At 42.5% G+C, this 22050-nt stretch overlaps 1 protein-coding gene across 2 annotated transcripts in view; it reads right to left on the reverse strand.

Annotated features, from left to right (window-relative positions):
* Positions 1-22050, reverse strand: part of myo5aa (myosin VAa) — a gene marked incomplete at both ends in the record, with an annotated part of 113979 nt that overhangs the window by 70422 nt on the left and 21507 nt on the right. For both annotated transcript variants that reach the window (XM_080729424.1, XM_080729425.1), the window contains 4 exons: positions 4258-4414; positions 6270-6414; positions 8493-8664; positions 10511-10621. In XM_080729424.1, the coding sequence (XP_080585550.1) occupies positions 4258-4414; positions 6270-6414; positions 8493-8664; positions 10511-10621 (585 nt within the window). The remainder of the gene's footprint in view (positions 1-4257; positions 4415-6269; positions 6415-8492; positions 8665-10510; positions 10622-22050) is intronic.

The raw sequence follows: 22050 nt of genomic DNA on the forward strand, positions 1-22050 counted from the left end.
GTGCGTGTGTGTGTGTGCCTGGCCTGGCCTGAAAACAGCGCCCCTCCCTTAACATGTGTGGCCATAAAAGGTACTACACCACATGAGGCTACATACAGACCCACAGACCCACCCACATACCCACATACCCACCCACATACCCACCCACATACCTACACACACGGCCACGCTATGGAGACGGTGTGACCACCGCTCAACAAACTTTAGATAAAAGGCCATACATTAGAACCCTCTAGTGTGGCTCTCACACTATGGGTCAGGACTTGAAATAGGTCAGTGCACAACAATGCACTAGTGTGTTTCTTTTTGGAGCTGTGTGAAGCACAGGCTCCCTATACGTGGCCGTGTGGGTCTGTCTGTGTGTGTGTCTGTATGTAGCCTGAACTTCCTAAACTTCGGCACGCTACTAGTCCCACAGTTTTGCCACCACACACTCGCGCCATATGTCAAATCGACCGGCTTACTCGGGAATGGTGGGCTAGTAACTTGCTAAGAGAAAGGTTCAATAGTTTAATTGATATTAATTGATTAGTGAATTAATTTTTCCCATTGACTTATAATGGGAATCGCAAAAACTCACATTCAATTATTTGTCTCTCGCAAACCATAGGGGCTAGAGTTTCAAGACTTGGAGAGGAGGTTCATAATGATTTCAAGGATTAAATAAAAAATAATTGTGTCATTTGGCCGCATGGTGGCGCCATAAGACCCCACTTTACGTTTTGGCCTGTAACTCTTGAACCGTAGGTCGGAAAATTAAAAATATTTTTTCCCTGGATTCCTTGGGTCATGACGCATCTCCCCATATAGGCCACGCCCATTTGCGCCATGATAGATTTTCCGCCATCTTGAATTTTCTCCAAAACACACTTTTTGCTCCTTTTCCTACATATTTTCTTCAAATGTCACAAAAATCGGTACACATGATCCACACACACACACACACACACACACACACACACACACACACACACACACACACACACACACACACACACACACACACACACACACACACACACACACACACACACACACACACACACACACACACACACACACACACACACACACACACACACACACACACACACACACACACAGCTCCACTTCACACGGGTGTGATTTTTTAAAGCCTATTGGTGCCGTTTAATTAGACAGAGAAGTAGGACATAGACGAGGCCTGGCTATGACATGGACCTGAACCCATGAGACTGTTACTATATGTCTGTGCTTTATGGGGTACATGAATAAACTGCCTGAGCTCCCATGGTGCACGGCAACAGTATTATAGTGTCTCTGTCGGGTGGAAACCTTGTATGTTCAAAACTGTTACTTTCCAGCATTCAAATTCAAATTCAAAAGCATCAAAAGTAGCAGTTCGAAAAGCTCAAAACGCGTCGTTTCGTGCAGCTTCTCGAGCTTGTAGATCTGCTATCTTTGATGCTTTTTAAAATGTTTTTTTTTTTCTTTTTACAATAACTGCATGCTGTTGCAATGTATGAAGCCAAACAAAACAAGTTTGCTTATGTGCCTGTACAAGATATAACAATAAAGACACTTTGGAGGACGCTGTAGTATGAACAAGTAGGCTGTTAATTTACAAAAAAATAAAATACTATATGGAGATAAGAGGCTTCTGCCCAACAGCAACGATATACTTTGATAAACAGTGAAAGAGGCAACCAATCTTAGAGACTGTGGTGTGGTTTAATTACTCCACTTTAGTTATGGTTGGGAAATGTTAGTTCTGTGACTAGACCTGTCACAGTTATTACATAATCGCAATTATTTTGCATAATAGTATGCATTAATTTTCATTCATCTGCACAAATTAATCTGTTGCAAGATGTTCATACATTTTCAAAGATTTTCACAAAATAGCTTGTAGATCTGCTATTTTTGAATAGCCAAAGTGTAAATAGATTGTGATGCTATTTAGGCCGGTCACAATTGTTAAATACTCATCCAATCGCAATTATTTGACATATTCACAATTATTTTGTCATAATTGTTTCCATGTTAAAAAATGTTCATATATTTTCAAACATTTTCAAAAATAGTGGAAATAGCAGATCTACAAGCTTACAACGTGTCACGATGCGACGCGTTGTGAGCTTGTAGATCGGCTATTTCCACTATCAATGTTATTTTTTAAGTATAAAGTTGTCAAATATGTCTTGTCATTTCTTTGTATATTTAGGTTATGTGTCATATCTGCCATGTGCAACTTCAAAGCCTAAAAGCCAAACAGAAATGTAATTGTCAATGACAAAAACACAATTAAATCGTTAATTGCAATTATTTGAGTGACGATTAATCGTCATGTAAAATGTCATAATTGTGATAGCCCTAATGCTATTTTGCTGGAACCCCCCTTGAATCCCCCACCCTGAGGGTCCCCGGACCCCACTTTGAGATCCAATAATCTAGCAGTAATACAGAACGTGCTCAGTGTGGGTCGTGGGATGACGTTGGGTTATTATTTCCTTGGCTGGGGGTCCATGAGGCTTTCCTGTTGAACTCTGGGAGAATTAAGTCCTGCTGGGTCTGCACACTCCATAGCTGCAGTAAGCATCCTTTACATCCACACACACACAGCACAGATCGATAGTAGCGCTTGCGGGAATCAGTGGGTGGTGTGCACCACACACACACGCACGCACGCACGCATGCACGCACGCACGCACGCACACACACACACCCTTGTGAGCCAGGTTAGCAGGGAGTGTATAGGAGTGCTGAGTTAACACCAAACACACTGTCAGTGTTACACTGCAGACAAGGAGGCTTTCAGTAGCCAGTTATTCCAATCTCTGCTCTCACACAAACCCCCCCCCCCCCCTCCACACACACACACACACACACACACACACACACACACACACACACACACACACACACACACACACACACACACACACACACACACACACACACACACACACACACACACACACACACACACACACACACACACACACACACACACACACACACACACACACACACACACAGCTGTTAAAACAGCTGATACAACGTAAAGCACATGTCATAAAAACATGTCGGGAGAAACAAACAAATTCGACATCATTTCTGCAGCGAAAGAAAGCCCTCTATTCATCATCTGACAGCTTGTCTCTGATTGGTGGAAGTGGCTGGGATAAGAGTGATGTCATCAGAAAGGGGGGAGGGGAGGTGCTGTAGGGTAGTAGTGGCATTTGACAGAGTGACGCCAGAGGGAGAAAGACACAAAGGAGAGAGAGTGAGGAGATGGAGAGATGGGGAAGAGAGGAGAAGTGTGTGTGTGTGTGTGTGTGTGGGGGGGGGGGGGTTAATAGGAAGAGGATAAAAGGTACACTACACACTATAGAAGGTTTTCCTAGCGGTTAGGACTTTATCCTGCTCTGATCTTACCCTAATGCAGTGGTTCTCAAACGTTGATTATGTCAAGGTCAAGGACCTCCAAATGTTATGTATTTGGCAGCAAATCTGACCCCCATGTGTTAAAATGTTTCAAAAATTGCTATATTATCTCATTTATGTGGCTAGATTAACTCATTTTGCTGGGGACCCCCTTGAGCCCTCTCAAGGACCCCTGTGGGGAGTTCAAGAGCCTCCCCTGTGTTTTACCGTTTTTATCTTAGTCATTTTTTATCTTGCACATAAAAAATGAGAGTAGCTATAAATGTCGTAAAATGTAGGTGTTGACTGAGATCTTATCATTTTGAGAGCATAAAATGTGATGTAGTGACAGATCGTATCGTTTATAGCGGTGGTTCTCAAAGTGGGGTCCTTGGCGGGGGGCCCCAGAAAAAGTTGTTAACATAGCCTCACAATCATTTTAGCCACTTTACCCATTTATGCATTGGCTATTAAAATATTTTGAAAAACAGCAGATCTACAAGTTCACCACGCACACTACATGCCGCGATGCGAGCTTGCATATCTGCCATTTTTGAGAACATTTGAAAAATATCAAGAGAGAGTTTTATTTTTTTGTATTTGTATTTGTATTTATTTATTTTATCAAATCATTACAAGCCATTACAATCTGAAACGATAGTGGAATGACGGACACCATCAGTTACAACTTGACACTTCAAAAAAAAGTTGTATAAAAAGCACTTCCTGGGGCTGTGGCAGGAGAGAGATGACATGGAACTCCCTGGAAGAGTGTTGTTGCCAACTAAAAGAAGGATGTTCTCCCCTCCCACATGCTCTTTCAAACATTCCCATTGTTGTTATTTTTTTTACCTCCATGATGGGGTTTGACGCCAGGACCTTCACCTCCACGTTGGCCTCGCTGGCAGCGCCACTGACCGTGGCAAAGTACCTCATGGCGTACTTGGCAGAGACGGTCTTCCCCGCGCCAGACTCCCCGCTCACAATGATGGACTGGTTCCTCTCGTCCCTGACGGAGAGCACAGAGGAGGAACAGAAGCATGAGGGAAAAGAAGTGAGGGAATGTGGATTTACTATGAAAACCTGCAGCTCATGTGCGTCAGTCAGTCAGGCCTCATGTCACGCTCCATATATGGGCAAGACAGAATTCATTTGCCAGTGTGACTCTTGTCACGGCAACCACACGTGCAAATTAATTCTGTCCTTGTCCCTTTTATGCCCATATATTGATGACATCCCTGATGTCATCAATTTCTGGGAATGCCCATATATGGACATATTGTGTCAGTCTCATGATAACCAGTGTGGTTGTGGCGACGTGAGCCACACTTGCAAATGAATTCCGTCCTTGTCCCTTTTATCCCCATATATGGAGATCCCTGATGTCATCAATATTAAGCACATATCTGGGAATGCCAGACATATTGTGTCAGTTGTTTCAGCGTGAATTCGCTTCTTGCCCTTAGGGCGTCTTACTAGTCAATATATCTACTTTAGATAATGACATACACAGCAACTGTTGTGTTTATAGGTTGTTGTTGTTACTGGCTGTGTGTATATACAGTACATTGCATATCGTTGCTGTTTGGCGGAAACCTCTTATCTCCATATTTTAACTTTGTGTTTTTTGTACATTAATGCCCTACTTGATCATACCAACAGTGTAACACAGAAGCATCAAAAGTGGCAGATCCACAACCATCAAAAAGCAGATCTGCTACTTTTGAATTTAACTTCTGCAAAGTAACAGTTTTGGTTTCCACCCGACAGAGACGACATATACGTCTTATTTCATGTTTTACTTATAATTAGCCTACTGTTTTATAAAAATAAAAAAAATGCAATAACCGATGCTGTATGATGTCGAACAAAACAAGTTTGCTTATGTACCGGTACACAAGATGTAATGATAAAGACCACTTTCAACTTTTAAGTTGATTATTTTAAATGTCTTTCTCGCTAAGGTATATAAAGGTACCTTATACTGTATACTTTGTCATAAAAAAGCTGATCTACTATTTTTTACTATTTGTTAAACTTTTCGCCTATAATTGATAAAAAGTGGTTAAAATGGATTAAACTTTGTAGAGGACAGGTGAGTAACTTATTAGATGCATTTTATTTCAAATCTTTCTGGACAGCTCTTTGGACATAAGCTACGTTCTCTGTGAAAGTGAATCTTAAATACTGCAAACGTACATTTACTCAGAGACAAACTAAATTAAACAAAACCAAAACATTCTAGAATTAAATCCCATACAGGGGGTAGCAAGCATGTTTGGCCTTGGGCCAAGCCATTAGATGGCAGGGCAGAACATAATCAAAGGCTAATTTAATACATTGATTGATATAAAATGTAAACTGGAACTCTACGCCAGACTGCCTTATAAGACATACATTAGTGATTGATAGCTGATGCCAGTTCACCACATTGAGCATCAAGCCTGTAATAGCTTTGACATGGTGATGGCCATTTCAGCACCAGACGCTGTCCACTGACTTTTCTTATAAAGGAGAGTCGTGTCCAAAAATAATGAGAAAATCACAATCCCTAAAAGTATTACCTGAGGGTTGACATGGTACGTGTGCATGTACAGTATGACATGCACTCTCAGGTGGGGGGCAGCACATACAGACCGCATGGTAGCTGGCTCCTGCGAGGTTGTATGTATGTGTGTGTGTGTGTGTGTGTGTGTGTGTGTGTGTGTGTGTGTGTGTGTTAGACAAAGCTATTTCTGTCTCAGCTCTGACCTACAAACCCTGGGAAGAAGGGGGGGCAAGCAACAAGGAGCCAACGCACTCCTCAGGTAACACACACACACACACACACACACACACACACACACACACACACACACACTCACCTGGCCATCTGCTTGTATGCCTCCTCTCCCACGGCGAAGATATGTGGATCCATGTCGCCCATGTTCTGTCCACTGTAGGCGTGAATGATGTCTGTACCGTAGATCTGGAGGGTCTCATAGGGATTGATGGCAACCAGCACGATCCCTGCAATGCAACACACACACACACACACACACACACACACACACACACACACACACACACACACACACACACACACACACACACACACACACACACACACACACACACACACACACACACACACACACACACACACACACACACACACACACACACACACACACACACACACACACACACACACACACACACACACACACACAGGGTATGAGTATTCATTTACAGGTACAATCAGTGAATTGTTGGCGGGACATGTTCCACAAAGACTAATAATACAATATAATAAGATCATAATAATAAAAATCATCATCATCTGCAATGATTTTTGAATGTTTCTCTTTTTTTGGCTTGCTATTTGTTATGTCCATGAATTGAATACCAATGACTTCCAACGTAAAAAATACTTATTTGCGATGCTCCTTTTAGGCAGGGTGTTTAACTGTACTTGGTACAGTACTACACTTTTTTTTATTGTATTGCCTATACTTGTACTGTTCTCCATTTTTTTGTCTAATAAAATACTCAATCAATCAATCAATCAATCCATCAATCACAATGACATGCTCAGATCTGGCATTTTGCCATTTTTGAATGATTTCAGATCATCTGAAAATATTTTAAATAGTTTGAAATTGAAACCCTAGCTAGCCCTACAGTATATTGTTATTAATATTAATTACCTTTTTAAATTTCACAAACCCAAAATAGGGAATCGGGATACCAGGTGTTCTGTGCTTCCACAGAACGGTGACCTTGTGAGATTGGCTATTTTCACTATTTTTAATCGTTTTTAAAATAATAACAAAAAAGGGAGGTTTTGGACGTAGAAGGTTTCCACCCGACAACGACGAAATACTAGGCTAGAGAGCTTTTCATTTGAAACAATAGATACAGGCAGTGGTGCTTCTCGGCTCGCGGCGAGTGATAAAGTTATTACCATAATCCATTTCTCATATAACATAATTGAAGAGCCCTGCGGGCATAGCTTAAGACTGTGGAGCCGCTGTTGTTTATGCATGATCCTGTTCAAAGAAAAACGGCCAGTGGGGAAAACTCCAACACTCTGCCGGCCGACCAATGGTGTAACTCAGGGGTCTTCAACAGGGGGTCCGGAGTTACTATAGGGGGCCGCCAATCTTTGGCTTACAACGCCTTCATCTGGGAAGCGTTGTGAGCTTGTAGATCTGCTATTTTGAGCAAATAGGTTTTGTGTGGAGGAAAAAAGGAACAAACCAAGTACAAAGCCAAAGGTCAAGTTTACTACGTACTGAGGGTTTAACTGGTTAAATGTCTGAAATAGACACAGAAGGTTACACAACGCTGATAATAGTAAATTAAGCTATCGATGAGATCTATGAAAAGGTTTAATTCGCAACACAATTGTACACAATGTAGTATGGGTCCCTGCTTCATCTCTCTCTCAGCTAAGGGGTCCTTAGCCTGAAAAACATAGAAGACCTGTGGTGTATTGGTCAGTGACTGTGTGTGTGCGGGTGTGCAGGTGTGTGTGTGTGTGTGTGTGTGTGTGTGTGTGTGTGTGTGTGTGTGTGTGTGTGTGTGTGTGTGTGTGTGTGTATGTGCCAGGCTGCCAGGGGTGATCAACATGTCCTACACGGACACCGTACACGGACACCGACAAATGTTCCCATGGCAAGACTAGGTCTTGTCTGTGGCAAATTCTCGGTTTTCTTTATTACACACCATAATGTTCTTATTTTGATCATAAGACCCAATTACTGAATGTCAGTCTCCAGGTTTTCTTCAGAATATGTATGACACTGTATTTACTACGACACTATGGCACATTAGGAGCACACTAGTACTAGTGGTTCTCAAATGTTAGATTTGCGAGGACCCAAACACTGAGTGTGTACAAATGGAACCAAATTGGTTCTGTCCATTTGTACTGTACACTCTCAGCGTTACAGACCTGTTATGGTCATTCAGGGCTTTATGTGTATTATTGTCTTCTAATTTTTCATGTCCATGGCAAAAATGTCCACCACAAGCCAGCATAGCAATGACCCTTGGCGTGTGTATATGTGCGTGTGCGCATGTGTGTGTACGCGTCTGCCTACCGCAGTACGTGTAGATGAGCTTGGAGTCAATGAAGCGGACTTTGAGGTTGTGCAGCACGGCAGGCTCGTGGAGGTAGCTGAGAGCTGTGAGGTCATTCTCGCCCACCAGGATGTCTGGGTTCCGCAGGTAAGGCAGGTTCTTTGTCTTGGGGTCCAGCTTGTGTTCCAGGTTCTGATATCAAACACCCAAGAGAACATCAACTCAGCAAGGAGGATCGAACAGTTTCACACACGGCAACCAATTTCTGCTCAATACGTCATACCCACACACTCCCTTGACTATTTCTAACAAGCATCTAAAAACGGCTTTAAATTCTATGTTTTAGTAACGACGGCAAATGATTATTGACTAAATGTAGCTCTAAAAGATTTATGTTTTTGAGGCGTGTGCGATTTGTGGTGAGAGTTTTTTAATTGCAACATTTTCAAGCAAATTACATTATTTAAATTAAATGACCAATTTAAAGATAACAAGATAACAACCAACATAAGCTGATGTGTTTGATTAATAGAGAATGTGGCCCTTCAAAAAGAGCATTGTTTATGTTTGTTATTCAACTTTTAACAAGTGAATGTTTGTTTGTGTATGTCGGACTTCGGCGTTGATTGTAGCGTCAGTTTTAATGCAATCTTGGAATAGTTTGCATCATTTAAAATATATATATATATATTTTTTTTTTAATTTAGGCTAAGCATTACTATTATTGTCTTGGTGCAGATACTTATGTATGGCCTACTGTATATATGTGTATATTCGTTGGCACTGTTGATAAGGAGTTCTTAATGTTTGAATGAATGGACCATTATAAGTTCTTTGAGTTTGCAATATGCTTAGAAAAGTCCCTTAAAATTGCAACCCATTAAAGAAACGTTAAGTACTACTATTTTATTGTTGTTGTGTTTTTTTTTTTTACTGTTCTCGACACTTTATATGTATATATTTTAACTTAATTGCTCTGTATGGTTGATTCTCCTGTATTGTTGATTCTTCTTTCTTGTTTGTTTTTTGTCGCTCGGCTGTACACAACAGTCCTTTTACTTACTGTCCTGTAACCTTAATTTCCCCCTTGGGATAATAAAGGTACCGGGTGTCTATCTATCTATCTATTTCAATCACAAGACCTGTACCTATAAAATTGTATATACCGTAGATTGCATAGGTAGGTCACACACACACACACACACACACACACACACACACACACACACACACACACACACACACACACACACACACACACACACACACACACACACACACACACACACACACACACACACACACACACACACACACACACACACACACACACACGTGGAAAAATGCAAAAACGGCCAAGGTCCCACCTACATGGAAGTGATGGAACCGCAGATTATTAACAGAGAATATAAGGAGGAAAAAGCAGACTTCTGGTGTTCTGGTGTGAAATATTCACTGTGCACAATCCCAGGATACACAACTGTACATCCAACAACTACTTTAGGGAAAGAGATGTGAATGCATAATTAACACCTTACTTCATATGTGATGCCTTCCATGTACATACAGTACATGAACAGCCACTATTAGGGCTGTCACAATTATTACATAATCGTCTAATCGCGATTATTTTTCATAATCGCGATTATTTTTCATAATAGTCATAATCGTTTCCATGTTGAAAAATGGTAATATATATATTTTTTGAGTAGAAAATAGTCAAATATGTCAGTAATTTATTTGTATATTTAGGTTATGTGTCATATCTGCCATGTGCATCTTCAAAGCCTAAAAGTCAAAAAGAAATGTAACTGTCAACGACACATGTGATGATGGTAAATGTTAAGTAGGAACTGTACGGTGCTAGCTTTTTGTATTCTAAGCAGAGGAATTTAATTAACAATATTATTCACGCCTCAAGGCATCTGAAAGGTCTTGTTTATTGAGAGAGCTAATGCTAACGCCAATAAGCAATAATGAGATGCAGTGTGCCGTGTCTGAGAGAGAATTCAACCCTCCTGTTCCTTCCCTTCCTTACCGTTCCATCCTCCAAGACCAGTTGCAGGGAGCTGTCGCCATTTTGGTAGTTCTTTGTTAGCTCAGCTGACTTCCAGACTTCCTCTGCATCGGGAATCCACACCCGAGCAAGCTGAGGAGAAGAACACAGAGAGAGACAGAGAGACAGCGAGACAGAGAGAGACAGACAGACAGACAGACAGACAGACAGACAGACAGACAGACAGACAGACAGACAGAGAGATTTACTAAAAGGACATAAAAAACCTGCTAGCCACCAGGAGAAACCATACTAGCCACAAATATATAACACTAGCCACTAGTAGAAAATGGAATGTCTGGTCAAGAGGACAGTTGGTTTACTGTTATTCAATGTTCAAGAACACCTTGGAGCACCCTTGAGGTTGAGACAGATCCACTCAAACATGAAAAGTAATCCTTTACAATTATGAAATAATGAATAATGATGTCGCAAGCCACCAAATGACGTTTATATATAATTCATTTACTTTACTTTACTTTATTATGGATCCCCATTAGCACTTGCTTAAGCATGGCTTCTTCCTGGGGTCCGTCATCACATACAGTACAGTACACACATCATGTACAACAACATACAGCATACAATACAACAGATACGACAGACAGACAATAGTTCACTTACAAAAGTTAAGAAGTACAATTTTGAAAATTAATTCACAGTATTCCTTGTATATTTCATGATAGGGTTTTTTAAATAATAATATTTAATTATATATCTGATGAGGAAATTTCAAGTTGCCCAGAACAAAGCTGAAACAAAGCAGACAATGCAACAGCAGAACACTCATCCATGCTCATGAACAATTGTTATATACTGTTTTACCATCCTTTTAAATCCCTCTTTAGTATTCGCTTCAATAATATAACCTGGCAGTGAATTCCAACTTACAATAGATCTATACATAACAGTTTTCTGTATAACAGAGCATACCAACATACCAATTATTAGAATAAACCTTTTATCAAAAAGAAAAAAAAGTTTAAACAGCACTGACAGTGAAATGAATCGTTTTGCACATCCCGAATCATAATGTTTATCAGTGTTCATGTTGTTTAGATTAAAACTACAGGAGGTTTAATGATCTCTCTTCCTTGGAGTTTTCTGAGGGTGAGATCATGTCCACAGACACAGTGGAATTCAGCACCATGTTGAGGAACGTGGAGAACCCTATAACCTGGGGTACGGACTACGGATGGTACAATATGAAAATTACACGTCGCGATTATTTTGGCAAATATTGTTGCGATTAAGAATCCCGATTATCAAAATATGCTTAAAACTAAAAATGCCACTTTTGTTAAGAACTTGAACCCCTATTCAGGGAATAGACAGATCTACAAGCTCAAAACTCGCTGTGACCTTGTAGATCTACTATTTTTGGTGAATCGGTTTGTGTAGCGTTAAATAAGAGCGTACAGGTACAGGTAATCAGGTATAGGTCTGTTTTATCAAGTAGAGGGTTTAAGTGGTACTGAATTTTCAGCTCAACAATGTTTGCCAAGAAACATTGGGGGCGTTAATGTGACTCGACATAATGACTTGCATTACAAATTGCCCATACATCATCACTATGAAGTATTTACAACGTGTTGCACAAAAGTTGCACCATGACAATTTCACAATGTAATTGCACAAGTGTGTGTGTGTGCGCGCACGTGTGTGTGTGTGTGTGTGTGTGTGTGTGTGTGTGTGTGTGTGTGTGTGTGTGTATGAAGCTTTTTTAATGCCTTCTGAACGTTGCTACGCATCTTGTGCAGCATGGTTTTTGTTTAGATATGCATGCGTGTGTGCATGCGTTAGTTCTGCTCCAGTGGCACTCCGGCGCACACGATTGCCCTGCATTGGTACGCGTGGACACGTCATGTAAATGTCCACTATGGTTCCACTATGGTACGCGTGACCCGTCATGTAAAAAAAAAAAAAGGATGGCACTGACTGGAAAAAAAAAGCCCTTCTATTTTTGCAAAAGCAATGCGCGGCCGCTGCTTCTATAAGCGAACGATTCAGCTGTGCGTAGAGCGGCAGTTCATAGGGGTGGAAGAAGAAGAAGAAAAAAAAGGAATGAGTTTATGTGCATCTCCCCCCATCTCTCTTTCTCTCTTTCTTTCTTTCTTTCTTTCTTTCTTTCTTTCTTTCTTTCTTTCTTTCTCTCTCTCTCCCTCTCTTTCTCTCTCTCTCTCTCTCTCTCTCTCTCTCTTTCTCTCTCTCTCTCTCTCTCTCTCTCTCTCTCTCTCAACGCAATCTTGTAACGGCCTAGTATTATTCCTGTAGGCTACTTCAAGCTTGATGGTTTGATGGAGGGACAATTAAAACATTTAGGCCTATATACACTGTATTCAGACACTTCACAGATATACAGTACTTAAAATTAGAAAAATCCCTTGAGAATTGACCGAGAAATAAGGCTTTGTGCGTCCACCGAGGCGGCGCCAACACCCAGGCAGCATCGGAGCTTCATCCAGTGGTCCCCCGGCCCCGCGGACCACCGCCTGTCACCCCGCCGTTCAGTGGGCACCTGGGCCAGCCTGCCAGGCCCACCGGAGCCCCGGGGAGCCACGGACAGCAACGACGCGCCATTCCCCGCATTAATGATTGAATAATATCCTACAGAACAGATGAAATCACGTAGCTGTAATGTAGGCTATATTGCTGGCTTAATTTGTTAATTATTAGGAGCAATAAATATAGTCTATACGCCTACTTGATTTATAGGCTCAAAAAAGTTGCCAAATTACAATGGGTCACTGTGACATGGCTTATTTAATCTAATCTAATCAAAGCTTTATAGTATGCCTTGGGGTAGCTCACCAGATCTGCAAACTCGCAAGCATGCATGTTGTGTAGTCTGTAGACACACCTCGTTGTGAGCTTGTAGATCGGCAATTTTTCGCAGTTTGGCTGGGGTCTGTCTTGTTATCAAATGATAGCCTATCGTCGGCCCAAAACTGATGGACATGGAATATATAGCTACTGACAAGTCGCACAGTTGTGCACGACGCTGTCTGTCTGTCTGTCTGTCTGTCTGTCTGTCTGTCTGTCTGTCTTTATTTAGATCAGATTGGTCAATGAAATGCACCTATTGTCGCGCTGTTGCATTAGTCCTATTCCTATATCATTATCATCATCACATAAACAATCCATATGTGTGCGCCTGGCGGCCCATGGGCCTATAAGATAGCCTAATAGGCTCCAATCGCTCCATATACAAGTGCTTAAAAAGGCTTAAATAGGCCTACTTCTAAAATGGACAATTTCTTATATCCCTTTACTCCAGTCCCCTTAATTTATCTGATGAAGGATATTTTGCTGTGGTTTCGTTATTCGTAGGCTATTTATGATCGCAAGCCAAGAAGACAATTAAGGTGGCGTTTCCAAAACGTTTCTGGACACACACGCACACACTGACACACACACGCACGCACACACACGCACATGCACACATTTGCGCTAAGTTATGTAGGCCTATTGCTGCAACCAAATCGCCCCTCTGGAAAAACGAATATACACGTAGGCCTAAATGAACTCTGAGTGGATCGATCGCTCTCTCCCTCTCTCTCTTTCTGTCATTTGTTTCTTTTCCTAAATAAATAAGCAGCAGCAGTTAACGGCTGCATGGCGCTGTCAACTAGGCCTAAATGATAAGGTCGCTTTTGGCTGTATCCATATGAACCTCTCCCTCTGTCGATGAGTAGTTACTGGTAGTCTGGTAACTGTCGTTTCCATTCTGTGTAGAGCAATGGTTGTGCCAAAGTGCACCAAAAAATGAGAGAAAAAGAAAAAAGAATCATGATCATCATAATAACTCATATTTTCGCCGCCTAAAAATAATCACGGCATGCATGCATGCATGCAAGCAAGCATGCGTGATGCCAGATTAATGGTTGTGATGCCTGCTCTGTTTAATTCATTTGATATGTGGGTGGTGCATTGAAAAAGCGCGCAGTCGGGCACAAAATGGGTTGCAGCGGCGGCCTCTCTCTCTCTCTCTCTCTCTCTCTCTCTCTCTCTCTCTCTCTCTCTCTCTCTCTCTCTCTCTCTCTGAAACGCAGCTTACTTCTCGTTCATGCGTAATTTGGGGCTCTTGGACAGCTCTCCAAAAACCCATCAACATTCAGAAGGCCTTTTCTCAAATTCTCAATGAATGTCTGTTTTACTAATTTCTAATTCTCTCCCACCGTCCCCGCCCCCTGTGACCCAACACACACTGTGCGCACATCTACCACATAACGGTATTCGAAACTAAGTTATGATGCCAGACAGAAAACATCCAACAGCAGCTTTCATCCCAGAGGGACACTTTACTTATATGCTTTTTATACATTGTATTATCTTATATCGTTTTGTCTACGCACTAAATTAGAAACCAAATTAAACAAAGTCCAGGCTTAAGATGTGATCTTTCACAGCTGAACTGGCATATTTCTTTCAAAGTATAGACATGAGATTTACTCCACGGTAAAACAAAAAAACAATAGAATTATGAATGATTATTAACATAAAAATGTAGGTATAACAACGGTATAGGCCTACTGATGCACAATGTTGGTCCCAATTCAAGTTTTCAAATGTATACAAATCAACAGTGCACCCCAGCAAAATTGCGGCGCTTATCGCGGTCGGAAACGGGCGATCAAAAAATAAAACCAGCGGCGTTAAACCCTGCAATAAACCAGACAAATTATATAGAGCCTATACTTAGTTTAGCAAGATATTAATGTATATTCAACGTCTCTCTCTATCTTAACCTGGCTGTCTCTCCTCTCGCCCTCCCTCTCTGCTCTATCAATCTCTCCTCGCAGCCCAGGCTTTCGCTGCGCGTAAAACGTCTCCATTTGCCACGATTTGGCCTGCAATATTCTATTTTAGGCATAGCCTATAGGATACATACAATATTTCTCCTCACTCCAGTGGCACTTTCCTTTTATCTGACTCTGTGAGCAACTCCTCAGAAAATAGTCATCTCTTGTCGAATCCCCCCCCACAAAAAAAAAAAAAAAAAAAAAAAACTCCACTCATAAACCTCCAGACACCGAAATCCTCGATCACCACAATTGCCTTTGCTTTGAACCTTAATTGGTGGACCATATTCATTTGATGTCACAGCAGGAGCTAATGACCGGCGTAATTCACACATCTATTGTTTGTTTTTCCTTGAAAGCAAATAATGACCGCGCATAATTGATCCATTGAAAGCTATACCAGTGGTTCTCAACCTGTGGGTTGGCCAAATTGTCAAATATTAGAGGCCCATTTCTGTCTCATATAGGCCTACGCAAGTAAGTCTGTAAGTGCAACCACTTTTAACACGCTGTCTGTGATGAGGGGCTGCCTGCGGTGCTGAATTCTCGTGTGCAATGGGAAAATGATCAGTCTGTCTGTCTGTCTGTCTGTCTGTCTGTCTGTCTGTCTGTCTGTCTGTCTGTCTGTCTGTCTGTCTGTCTGTCTGTCTGTCTGTCTGTCTGTCTGTCTGTCTGTCTGTCTGTCTGTCTGTCTGTCTGTCTGTCTGTCTGTCTGTCTGTCTGTCTGTCTGTCTGTCTGTCTGTCTGTCAGACAGACAGACAGACAGACAGACAGACAGACAGACAGACAGACAGACAGATAGATAAATGAATTAATAGGCCTACTGTCATTGCATTTCCATTTTTCAATTATAAATCGAATAGCGCAAGTAGGCCTAGGCCTATAGGCCCTATAGGCAGGTCTTCGGAAGGTGGCGAAGGCGGCTCCAAAGCGGCGGCAGGGAGGTCTTCAGAAGGCGGCTTGCTTTTGCTGGCGGCGGTGAACTGGAGCGGGTGAACTTCTTCTTAGCTGGTGGTCCCATGTTGGAGTTCAGTCAGTAATGAATCAAGGCTAGTCTGAGAGCCTGTTTTATACAGTAGCCCACCTTTCAGCCAGGTAGAGGTGATAATGGCCCAAAATCTCCTCCCCTGCCCTGTAACACCATTATAACAAAAGACGCACAGGAACAAAAGGCGAGGAGAAGCAATTTACATCCCAAAGAACTGGCTGGCTGCCTTCCCCAGCGAGTGTGCAAGGGGGGTTGAGAGACATTCTTGAAATTAGCAGGGCCTTTTGGGTGCTTGGGGGTGCTTTGGGGGCTATTTTTAACATTTTCTACAGAATAAATGTACAACGAGTTAACCCAATTAGCGCAGCAGTCCCGCAGCTGGTCTGAATGGACCAGCTCTGCGCTTCTCAAAGTTACATTAGATAACTTAAACCATTGTGGCATTATATTCTCAGTCAGCCAACTAATGATAGTCTATCCTGCATTCTGGTCACCCCAAATAACGGATTACTTCTTCATGGACCTTCAAAATGCATCACATCACATCACAGCGGCAGGCCGGCAGTGACAGTATAAGGTAAAGGGTTATTCACAATTCACATAGTAGTCTTTATTCAGTTTATTGGATGACTTTTCAGACAGTAATGAATAATGATAATGAATGCATGCACAGCCAGCCTGAAGGTGCACTCACTGCGGGCGACCACCGTGCACCCAAATCAATTATCACAACAACCATTGATTAGGCATCACGCAACATTTTGGCATGCATTCCGTGTTTATTTTTAGGCGGAGCAAATAGGCTACCAGTAGGCCTACATATTAGTTATTAGGCTCTGAATCTATGATGATGATCGGCACACACACACACACACACACACACACACACACACACACACACACACACACACACACACACACACACACACACACACACACACACAGAGAGAGAGAGAGAGAGAGAGAGAGAGAGAGAGAGAGAGAGAGATAGCCTGATCGAGTGAGAAAAAGAGAGCGAAAGCGAACAAGATTAAGAACGACAGAGAGAAAGAAACAAACCCACAGCTTGTTCGTGGGATGTTTAAATTCCCTATACTTGGCAGTTATGCGTGAGGAATCTATGAATGAAATCTCAACTTTTTTAGCGCAGGGCAACCACGGAGGTGTAACGAGCGCGACAAGTGGTCACAGGCTCGCAGCTGTTTCGTTTTACTGTGGATTGGAGCACTGGGCATTGCCTCATCATGACAATTTAACAAATTAGACAAATAACACACTATTTAACAGCAATATTAGCCTACTAGTGATCTGTCCGCTGGACCGCTGCGTAATAATGCCCTGATCTTTCTCCATTCTCCAGCTCTCCTCATGAAATACATGGCTGCAGTAGCCTTACATTAAGAGGCCTATAATGTAGTATTGGAAGCTAATAATTAAAACAGCGGCGAGACTAGGAGGAGAACCACGTATCTGTCTGTCTACACCCCCCCCCCCCCTCCTCTCTCCTCTCTCTCCCTTTCTATCTCTCTCCGCTCCTCGCTCCGTGCGTATCATCCATTTGAAACACACAGAGAGAGAGAGAGAGAGAGAGAGAGAGAGAGAGAGAGAGAGAGAGAGAGAGAGAGAGAGAGAGAGAGAGAGAGAGAGAGAGAGAGAGAGAGAGCCTTTCATACACAGCGAGCAAAACGATCTCTCTCTCTCTCTCTCTCTCTCTCTCTCTCTCTCTCTCTCTCTCTCTCTCTCTCTCTGGAGAGTCCCAAAAATCCAAGGCCGCGCCGGGAGGCCGCACCGCCCGCTCGCTCCGGCGAATAATCCAATCAGACAGCAAGCAGCTGAAATTAAATAAAATACATTTATAAATAAATGATAAGATCACAAGAGACCAAGATGACTACATTCTACGTTGGCCATTGGGTATATATTGCTAACAGTTAAAGGCTAGGAGGCTGTAGGCCTACTCACCGATCTTATAAATTGTGACGAAGAAAAGGCCGCTGCTCAGAGCTGAAATTAATAACTAAACAAAACAAACAAATAACGAAATAAAGGTCTAAACACAACATAACTGAACAGAACTAAACTAATAATAAATAAAGCAATTTAACTGACAACATAACCAGAAGGCAGCCATTCCGAAGGGCTCAACTTAGGAACACCAAACAAAACAAACAGTTAAATAAATAAATATAAATAAATTAACGAAATATGTATAGTCTCAATCAGTCAGGACCACCAGGACCACCAACTCACCAAAGGACCACCGCGGTGGTCCTTGAGGGTCTGTATTTTATCTCAATTCAAATAGGCCTATATAAAGCAAATTTGCTACGCCAGCCCTAAGGAGCACAGAGAGCATGCAGCCCACAGTGACAGACCAACGCATGCTCGCATGAACGTCTGGAATCCAGACTCTGGATGGATGTTTTATTTGATATACACGTCTACACACACACACGCAGGTTTAGCGCTGAGAATCAAATGGGTGGCACACAGCTCACACGTGCGTCCCAGAGCAGAGCAACAAGTCAATCACGCGTACAGTTCATGGCGGCGCTGCATTTGACCGTGTCGTCTCACGCATGATGGCCACATGACCAAAAGATGTATGCGTGCGTTAACACATGCGTTCGCCACAAACGCCTAATTAAACGCGTCCCCGTGTACCCCGCCTGGCCACTTAAATGAAGACACACAGCTACGCGTGCCAGCGACGCCTACGTGTAATGCTATTAAATGCCATTGAAAAACTACAGGAGAAGTCCATGCGTTCAGTACAACACAGATAAAATCGAATGCGTGCACGCGCACGCACCAACGTCCCCGTGTCACGATTCGAGCCCCATAGTGTGTGTGTGTGTGTGCGTGTGCGTGTGCGTGTGCGTGTAAAAAGGATAACTTAAGTACAACTAATTTAATCATGTCTTAACAACAAGAATGGCAAGACACCAAACTGGCCTGCTCTTGTTTTGGATGTTTGACAATGTGTGTACCACAGCACATTTGTACAAGAATAATTCTATACAGCAGTACAGTCCAAATGAAACTCTGATATGACGTTCAGCTTTACTTCCAGTGGTCAGCAGAACTATTATGCTCAGATAAAAACATCGGCTAAAACTCTATTTGCCATTGAGCACAACATCACCAACCACACCTTAATATAATATCCATAATCAGACCTGGATCCAACAGTATTTCCAAATGTGTTATAGTTTATTGTCACTCTTCCAGTTCGTATTTCCTTCCAATGGGTGGCGCTCTCAGGTGCACACTAAGACAGAGAATGCTCTACATCTGCTCCCGAAGGTCAATGCCATTGGCCAAAGGGCATGTCAATCATTGTGCTAAGGCCTGCCTCCTCCAGGCGGCCTTATCCGCTGACGTGCCCACGTCACTTCCTCTAAAACGTCTTCTCTGCACACAGATGTGAACAGAGGGCTAGAGTCGGAAGGAAATATTCCTTCGAGAGTTAAATAAACAAGGGTTTCATACGAAACCTACTGTTTACTTTGGCTTGCCTATACACCATATACAGTAGGCTATAGAAGAAAATTGTAAAAGGATTAGTCAGAGAAAGCTTGCCTAGGGCACAACTTGTGCTAGATGCGGGCCTGATTGACCACAGTTTTGTTACCAGTAGGACACACTGGGTTGTGTGTACTGTTAGGGTTAGTCTAGACTGCTATATAGTAACTGTAAAAAGACCACATCATGAACATTCTGTTAACATCCAAACATCACAATAATACAACTGTAATGAGCTGTAATGATAGCTCATAACAACACGGTCTCTCCTTCTCTCTCTCTCTCTCTCTCTCTCTCACACACACACACACACACACGTTCATTCATATAAATACACATCTCTACAGAGCCCTTGGGGCCACAGGCTATCAGCTCAGCTGACGGCAAATATGTGGAAAAACAATGATGAAAACAGTCCGTCACATGGCTGGGTACTCTCACCGCACAAGCACACGCATGCAGCATGCACGCACGCACACAGACGCATGCATGCATTAACAGACGCATGCATGCATTAACACACACACACACACACACACACACACACACACACACACACACACACACACACACACACACACACACACACACACACACACACACACACACACACACACACACACACACACACACACACACACACACACACACACACACACACACACACACAAGCTAGCTTCATGTTAACGGCACACAGTATGGCAATAAGACCTTAGCTGCAACATTAATCGAACCAATCTATCTATACTATAATTTTGCGAATGTCTGAGTGAGTGTCTGTCTGAAACAGCGTTTCTCCTCAGTGGCTGGAGCAATTGATCTGAAATCGCATCACCATTAGCATATGAACACACCTGACATAACTGTGAAGCCCGTTTGTTACTTTCACAAATCATATGCTGTATATTAGCATTTTTATGGTGTATCTACTATCTATTCTGCATCTAGCATGAGGCACATCTATTCTGCATCTAGCATGAGGCAAAATGTTTAACCAGCTCTGTTTGTGTGTGTGTGTGTGTGTGTGTGTGTGTGTGTGTGTGTGTGTGTGTGTGTGTGTGTGTGTGTGTGTGTGTGTGTGTGTGCAGGCAGGCGGGTGTGTGTGCAGGCGGGTGTGTGTGCAGGCGGGTGGGCGGGCGGGCTGGGGGGGGGGGCAGTATCTCTGTAGCCATTAAACGAAACGGGTTTCTTACATTGATGCTCCTACATCATGCAAGCACCAGTTAAAGTTACTTTCCATCCCTCATATACTGTGTGCACAGTGCACATCCCATAACCCACACACTGCACATCATTTTGAAGCTCATATCTTTGAACGGGTAAGGGCTAGTTTATAATAGATTATAAAATAATCAATCGATAATCGATTTTTTAGGTGCGTCATTACAGGTGATATGTGAAAATAGCCGATCTACAAGACAATTGACAGCTTTTCAGCCCAGTTATCTTACAGACTACAGAGTAGAGATGAGCTGGCCTTGCAGTTAGTCAGCGCCAGCAGGGTGCTGGGTTTGGAGCCAGAAGTCGGCACGCTTGTCCGGGCTCAGGGCTAACTCACTGCTGTCACACTGAGCTGCAGCTTCATTCAACCACTTTCACCCTGGTGTCCCTATGTTGGGCTGGGGCATGTTATTATTGGTGAAACCATTCCGAAATCAGAAAAAAAAGATATACAAGCAGTGCTCTTCCGAACACACACACACACACACACACACACACACACACACACACACACACACACACACACACACACACACACACACACACACACACACACACACACACACACACACACACACACACACACACACACACACACACACACACACACACACACACACACACACACACACACACACACACACGGCTCATTGTGTGTGTGTGTGTGTGTACCTATAAAGTTATTTTGAACTTTTTTATACATTTATTTTTTTTTGGGGGGGGGGGGGGGAATCCTTTGAAAATAATTTAAAAAAAAGAAAAAAAGGGGGGGAAAGGGAAATTAATTTGCGACCCATAAAGATGGGTCCCGACCCAGTGTTTGGGAAACATTGCTCAAGCTGATAGCTCGTTTCATTCTGTCCAGCCCTGCCTGACTTTTAAGTATGGTATTGTATGTTCAATTAATTTAGTTTGGCTTATTCTCCTATAGCCTACTGAATGCTAAGTGTTCTTTCCAGGGTATCCAGGCCTAATTGATGATCAG

The sequence above is a fragment of the Nannobrachium achirus genome (assembly GCF_963921795.1).
Source record: "Nannobrachium achirus genome assembly, chromosome: 7".
NCBI lineage: Eukaryota > Metazoa > Chordata > Actinopteri > Myctophiformes > Myctophidae > Nannobrachium > Nannobrachium achirus.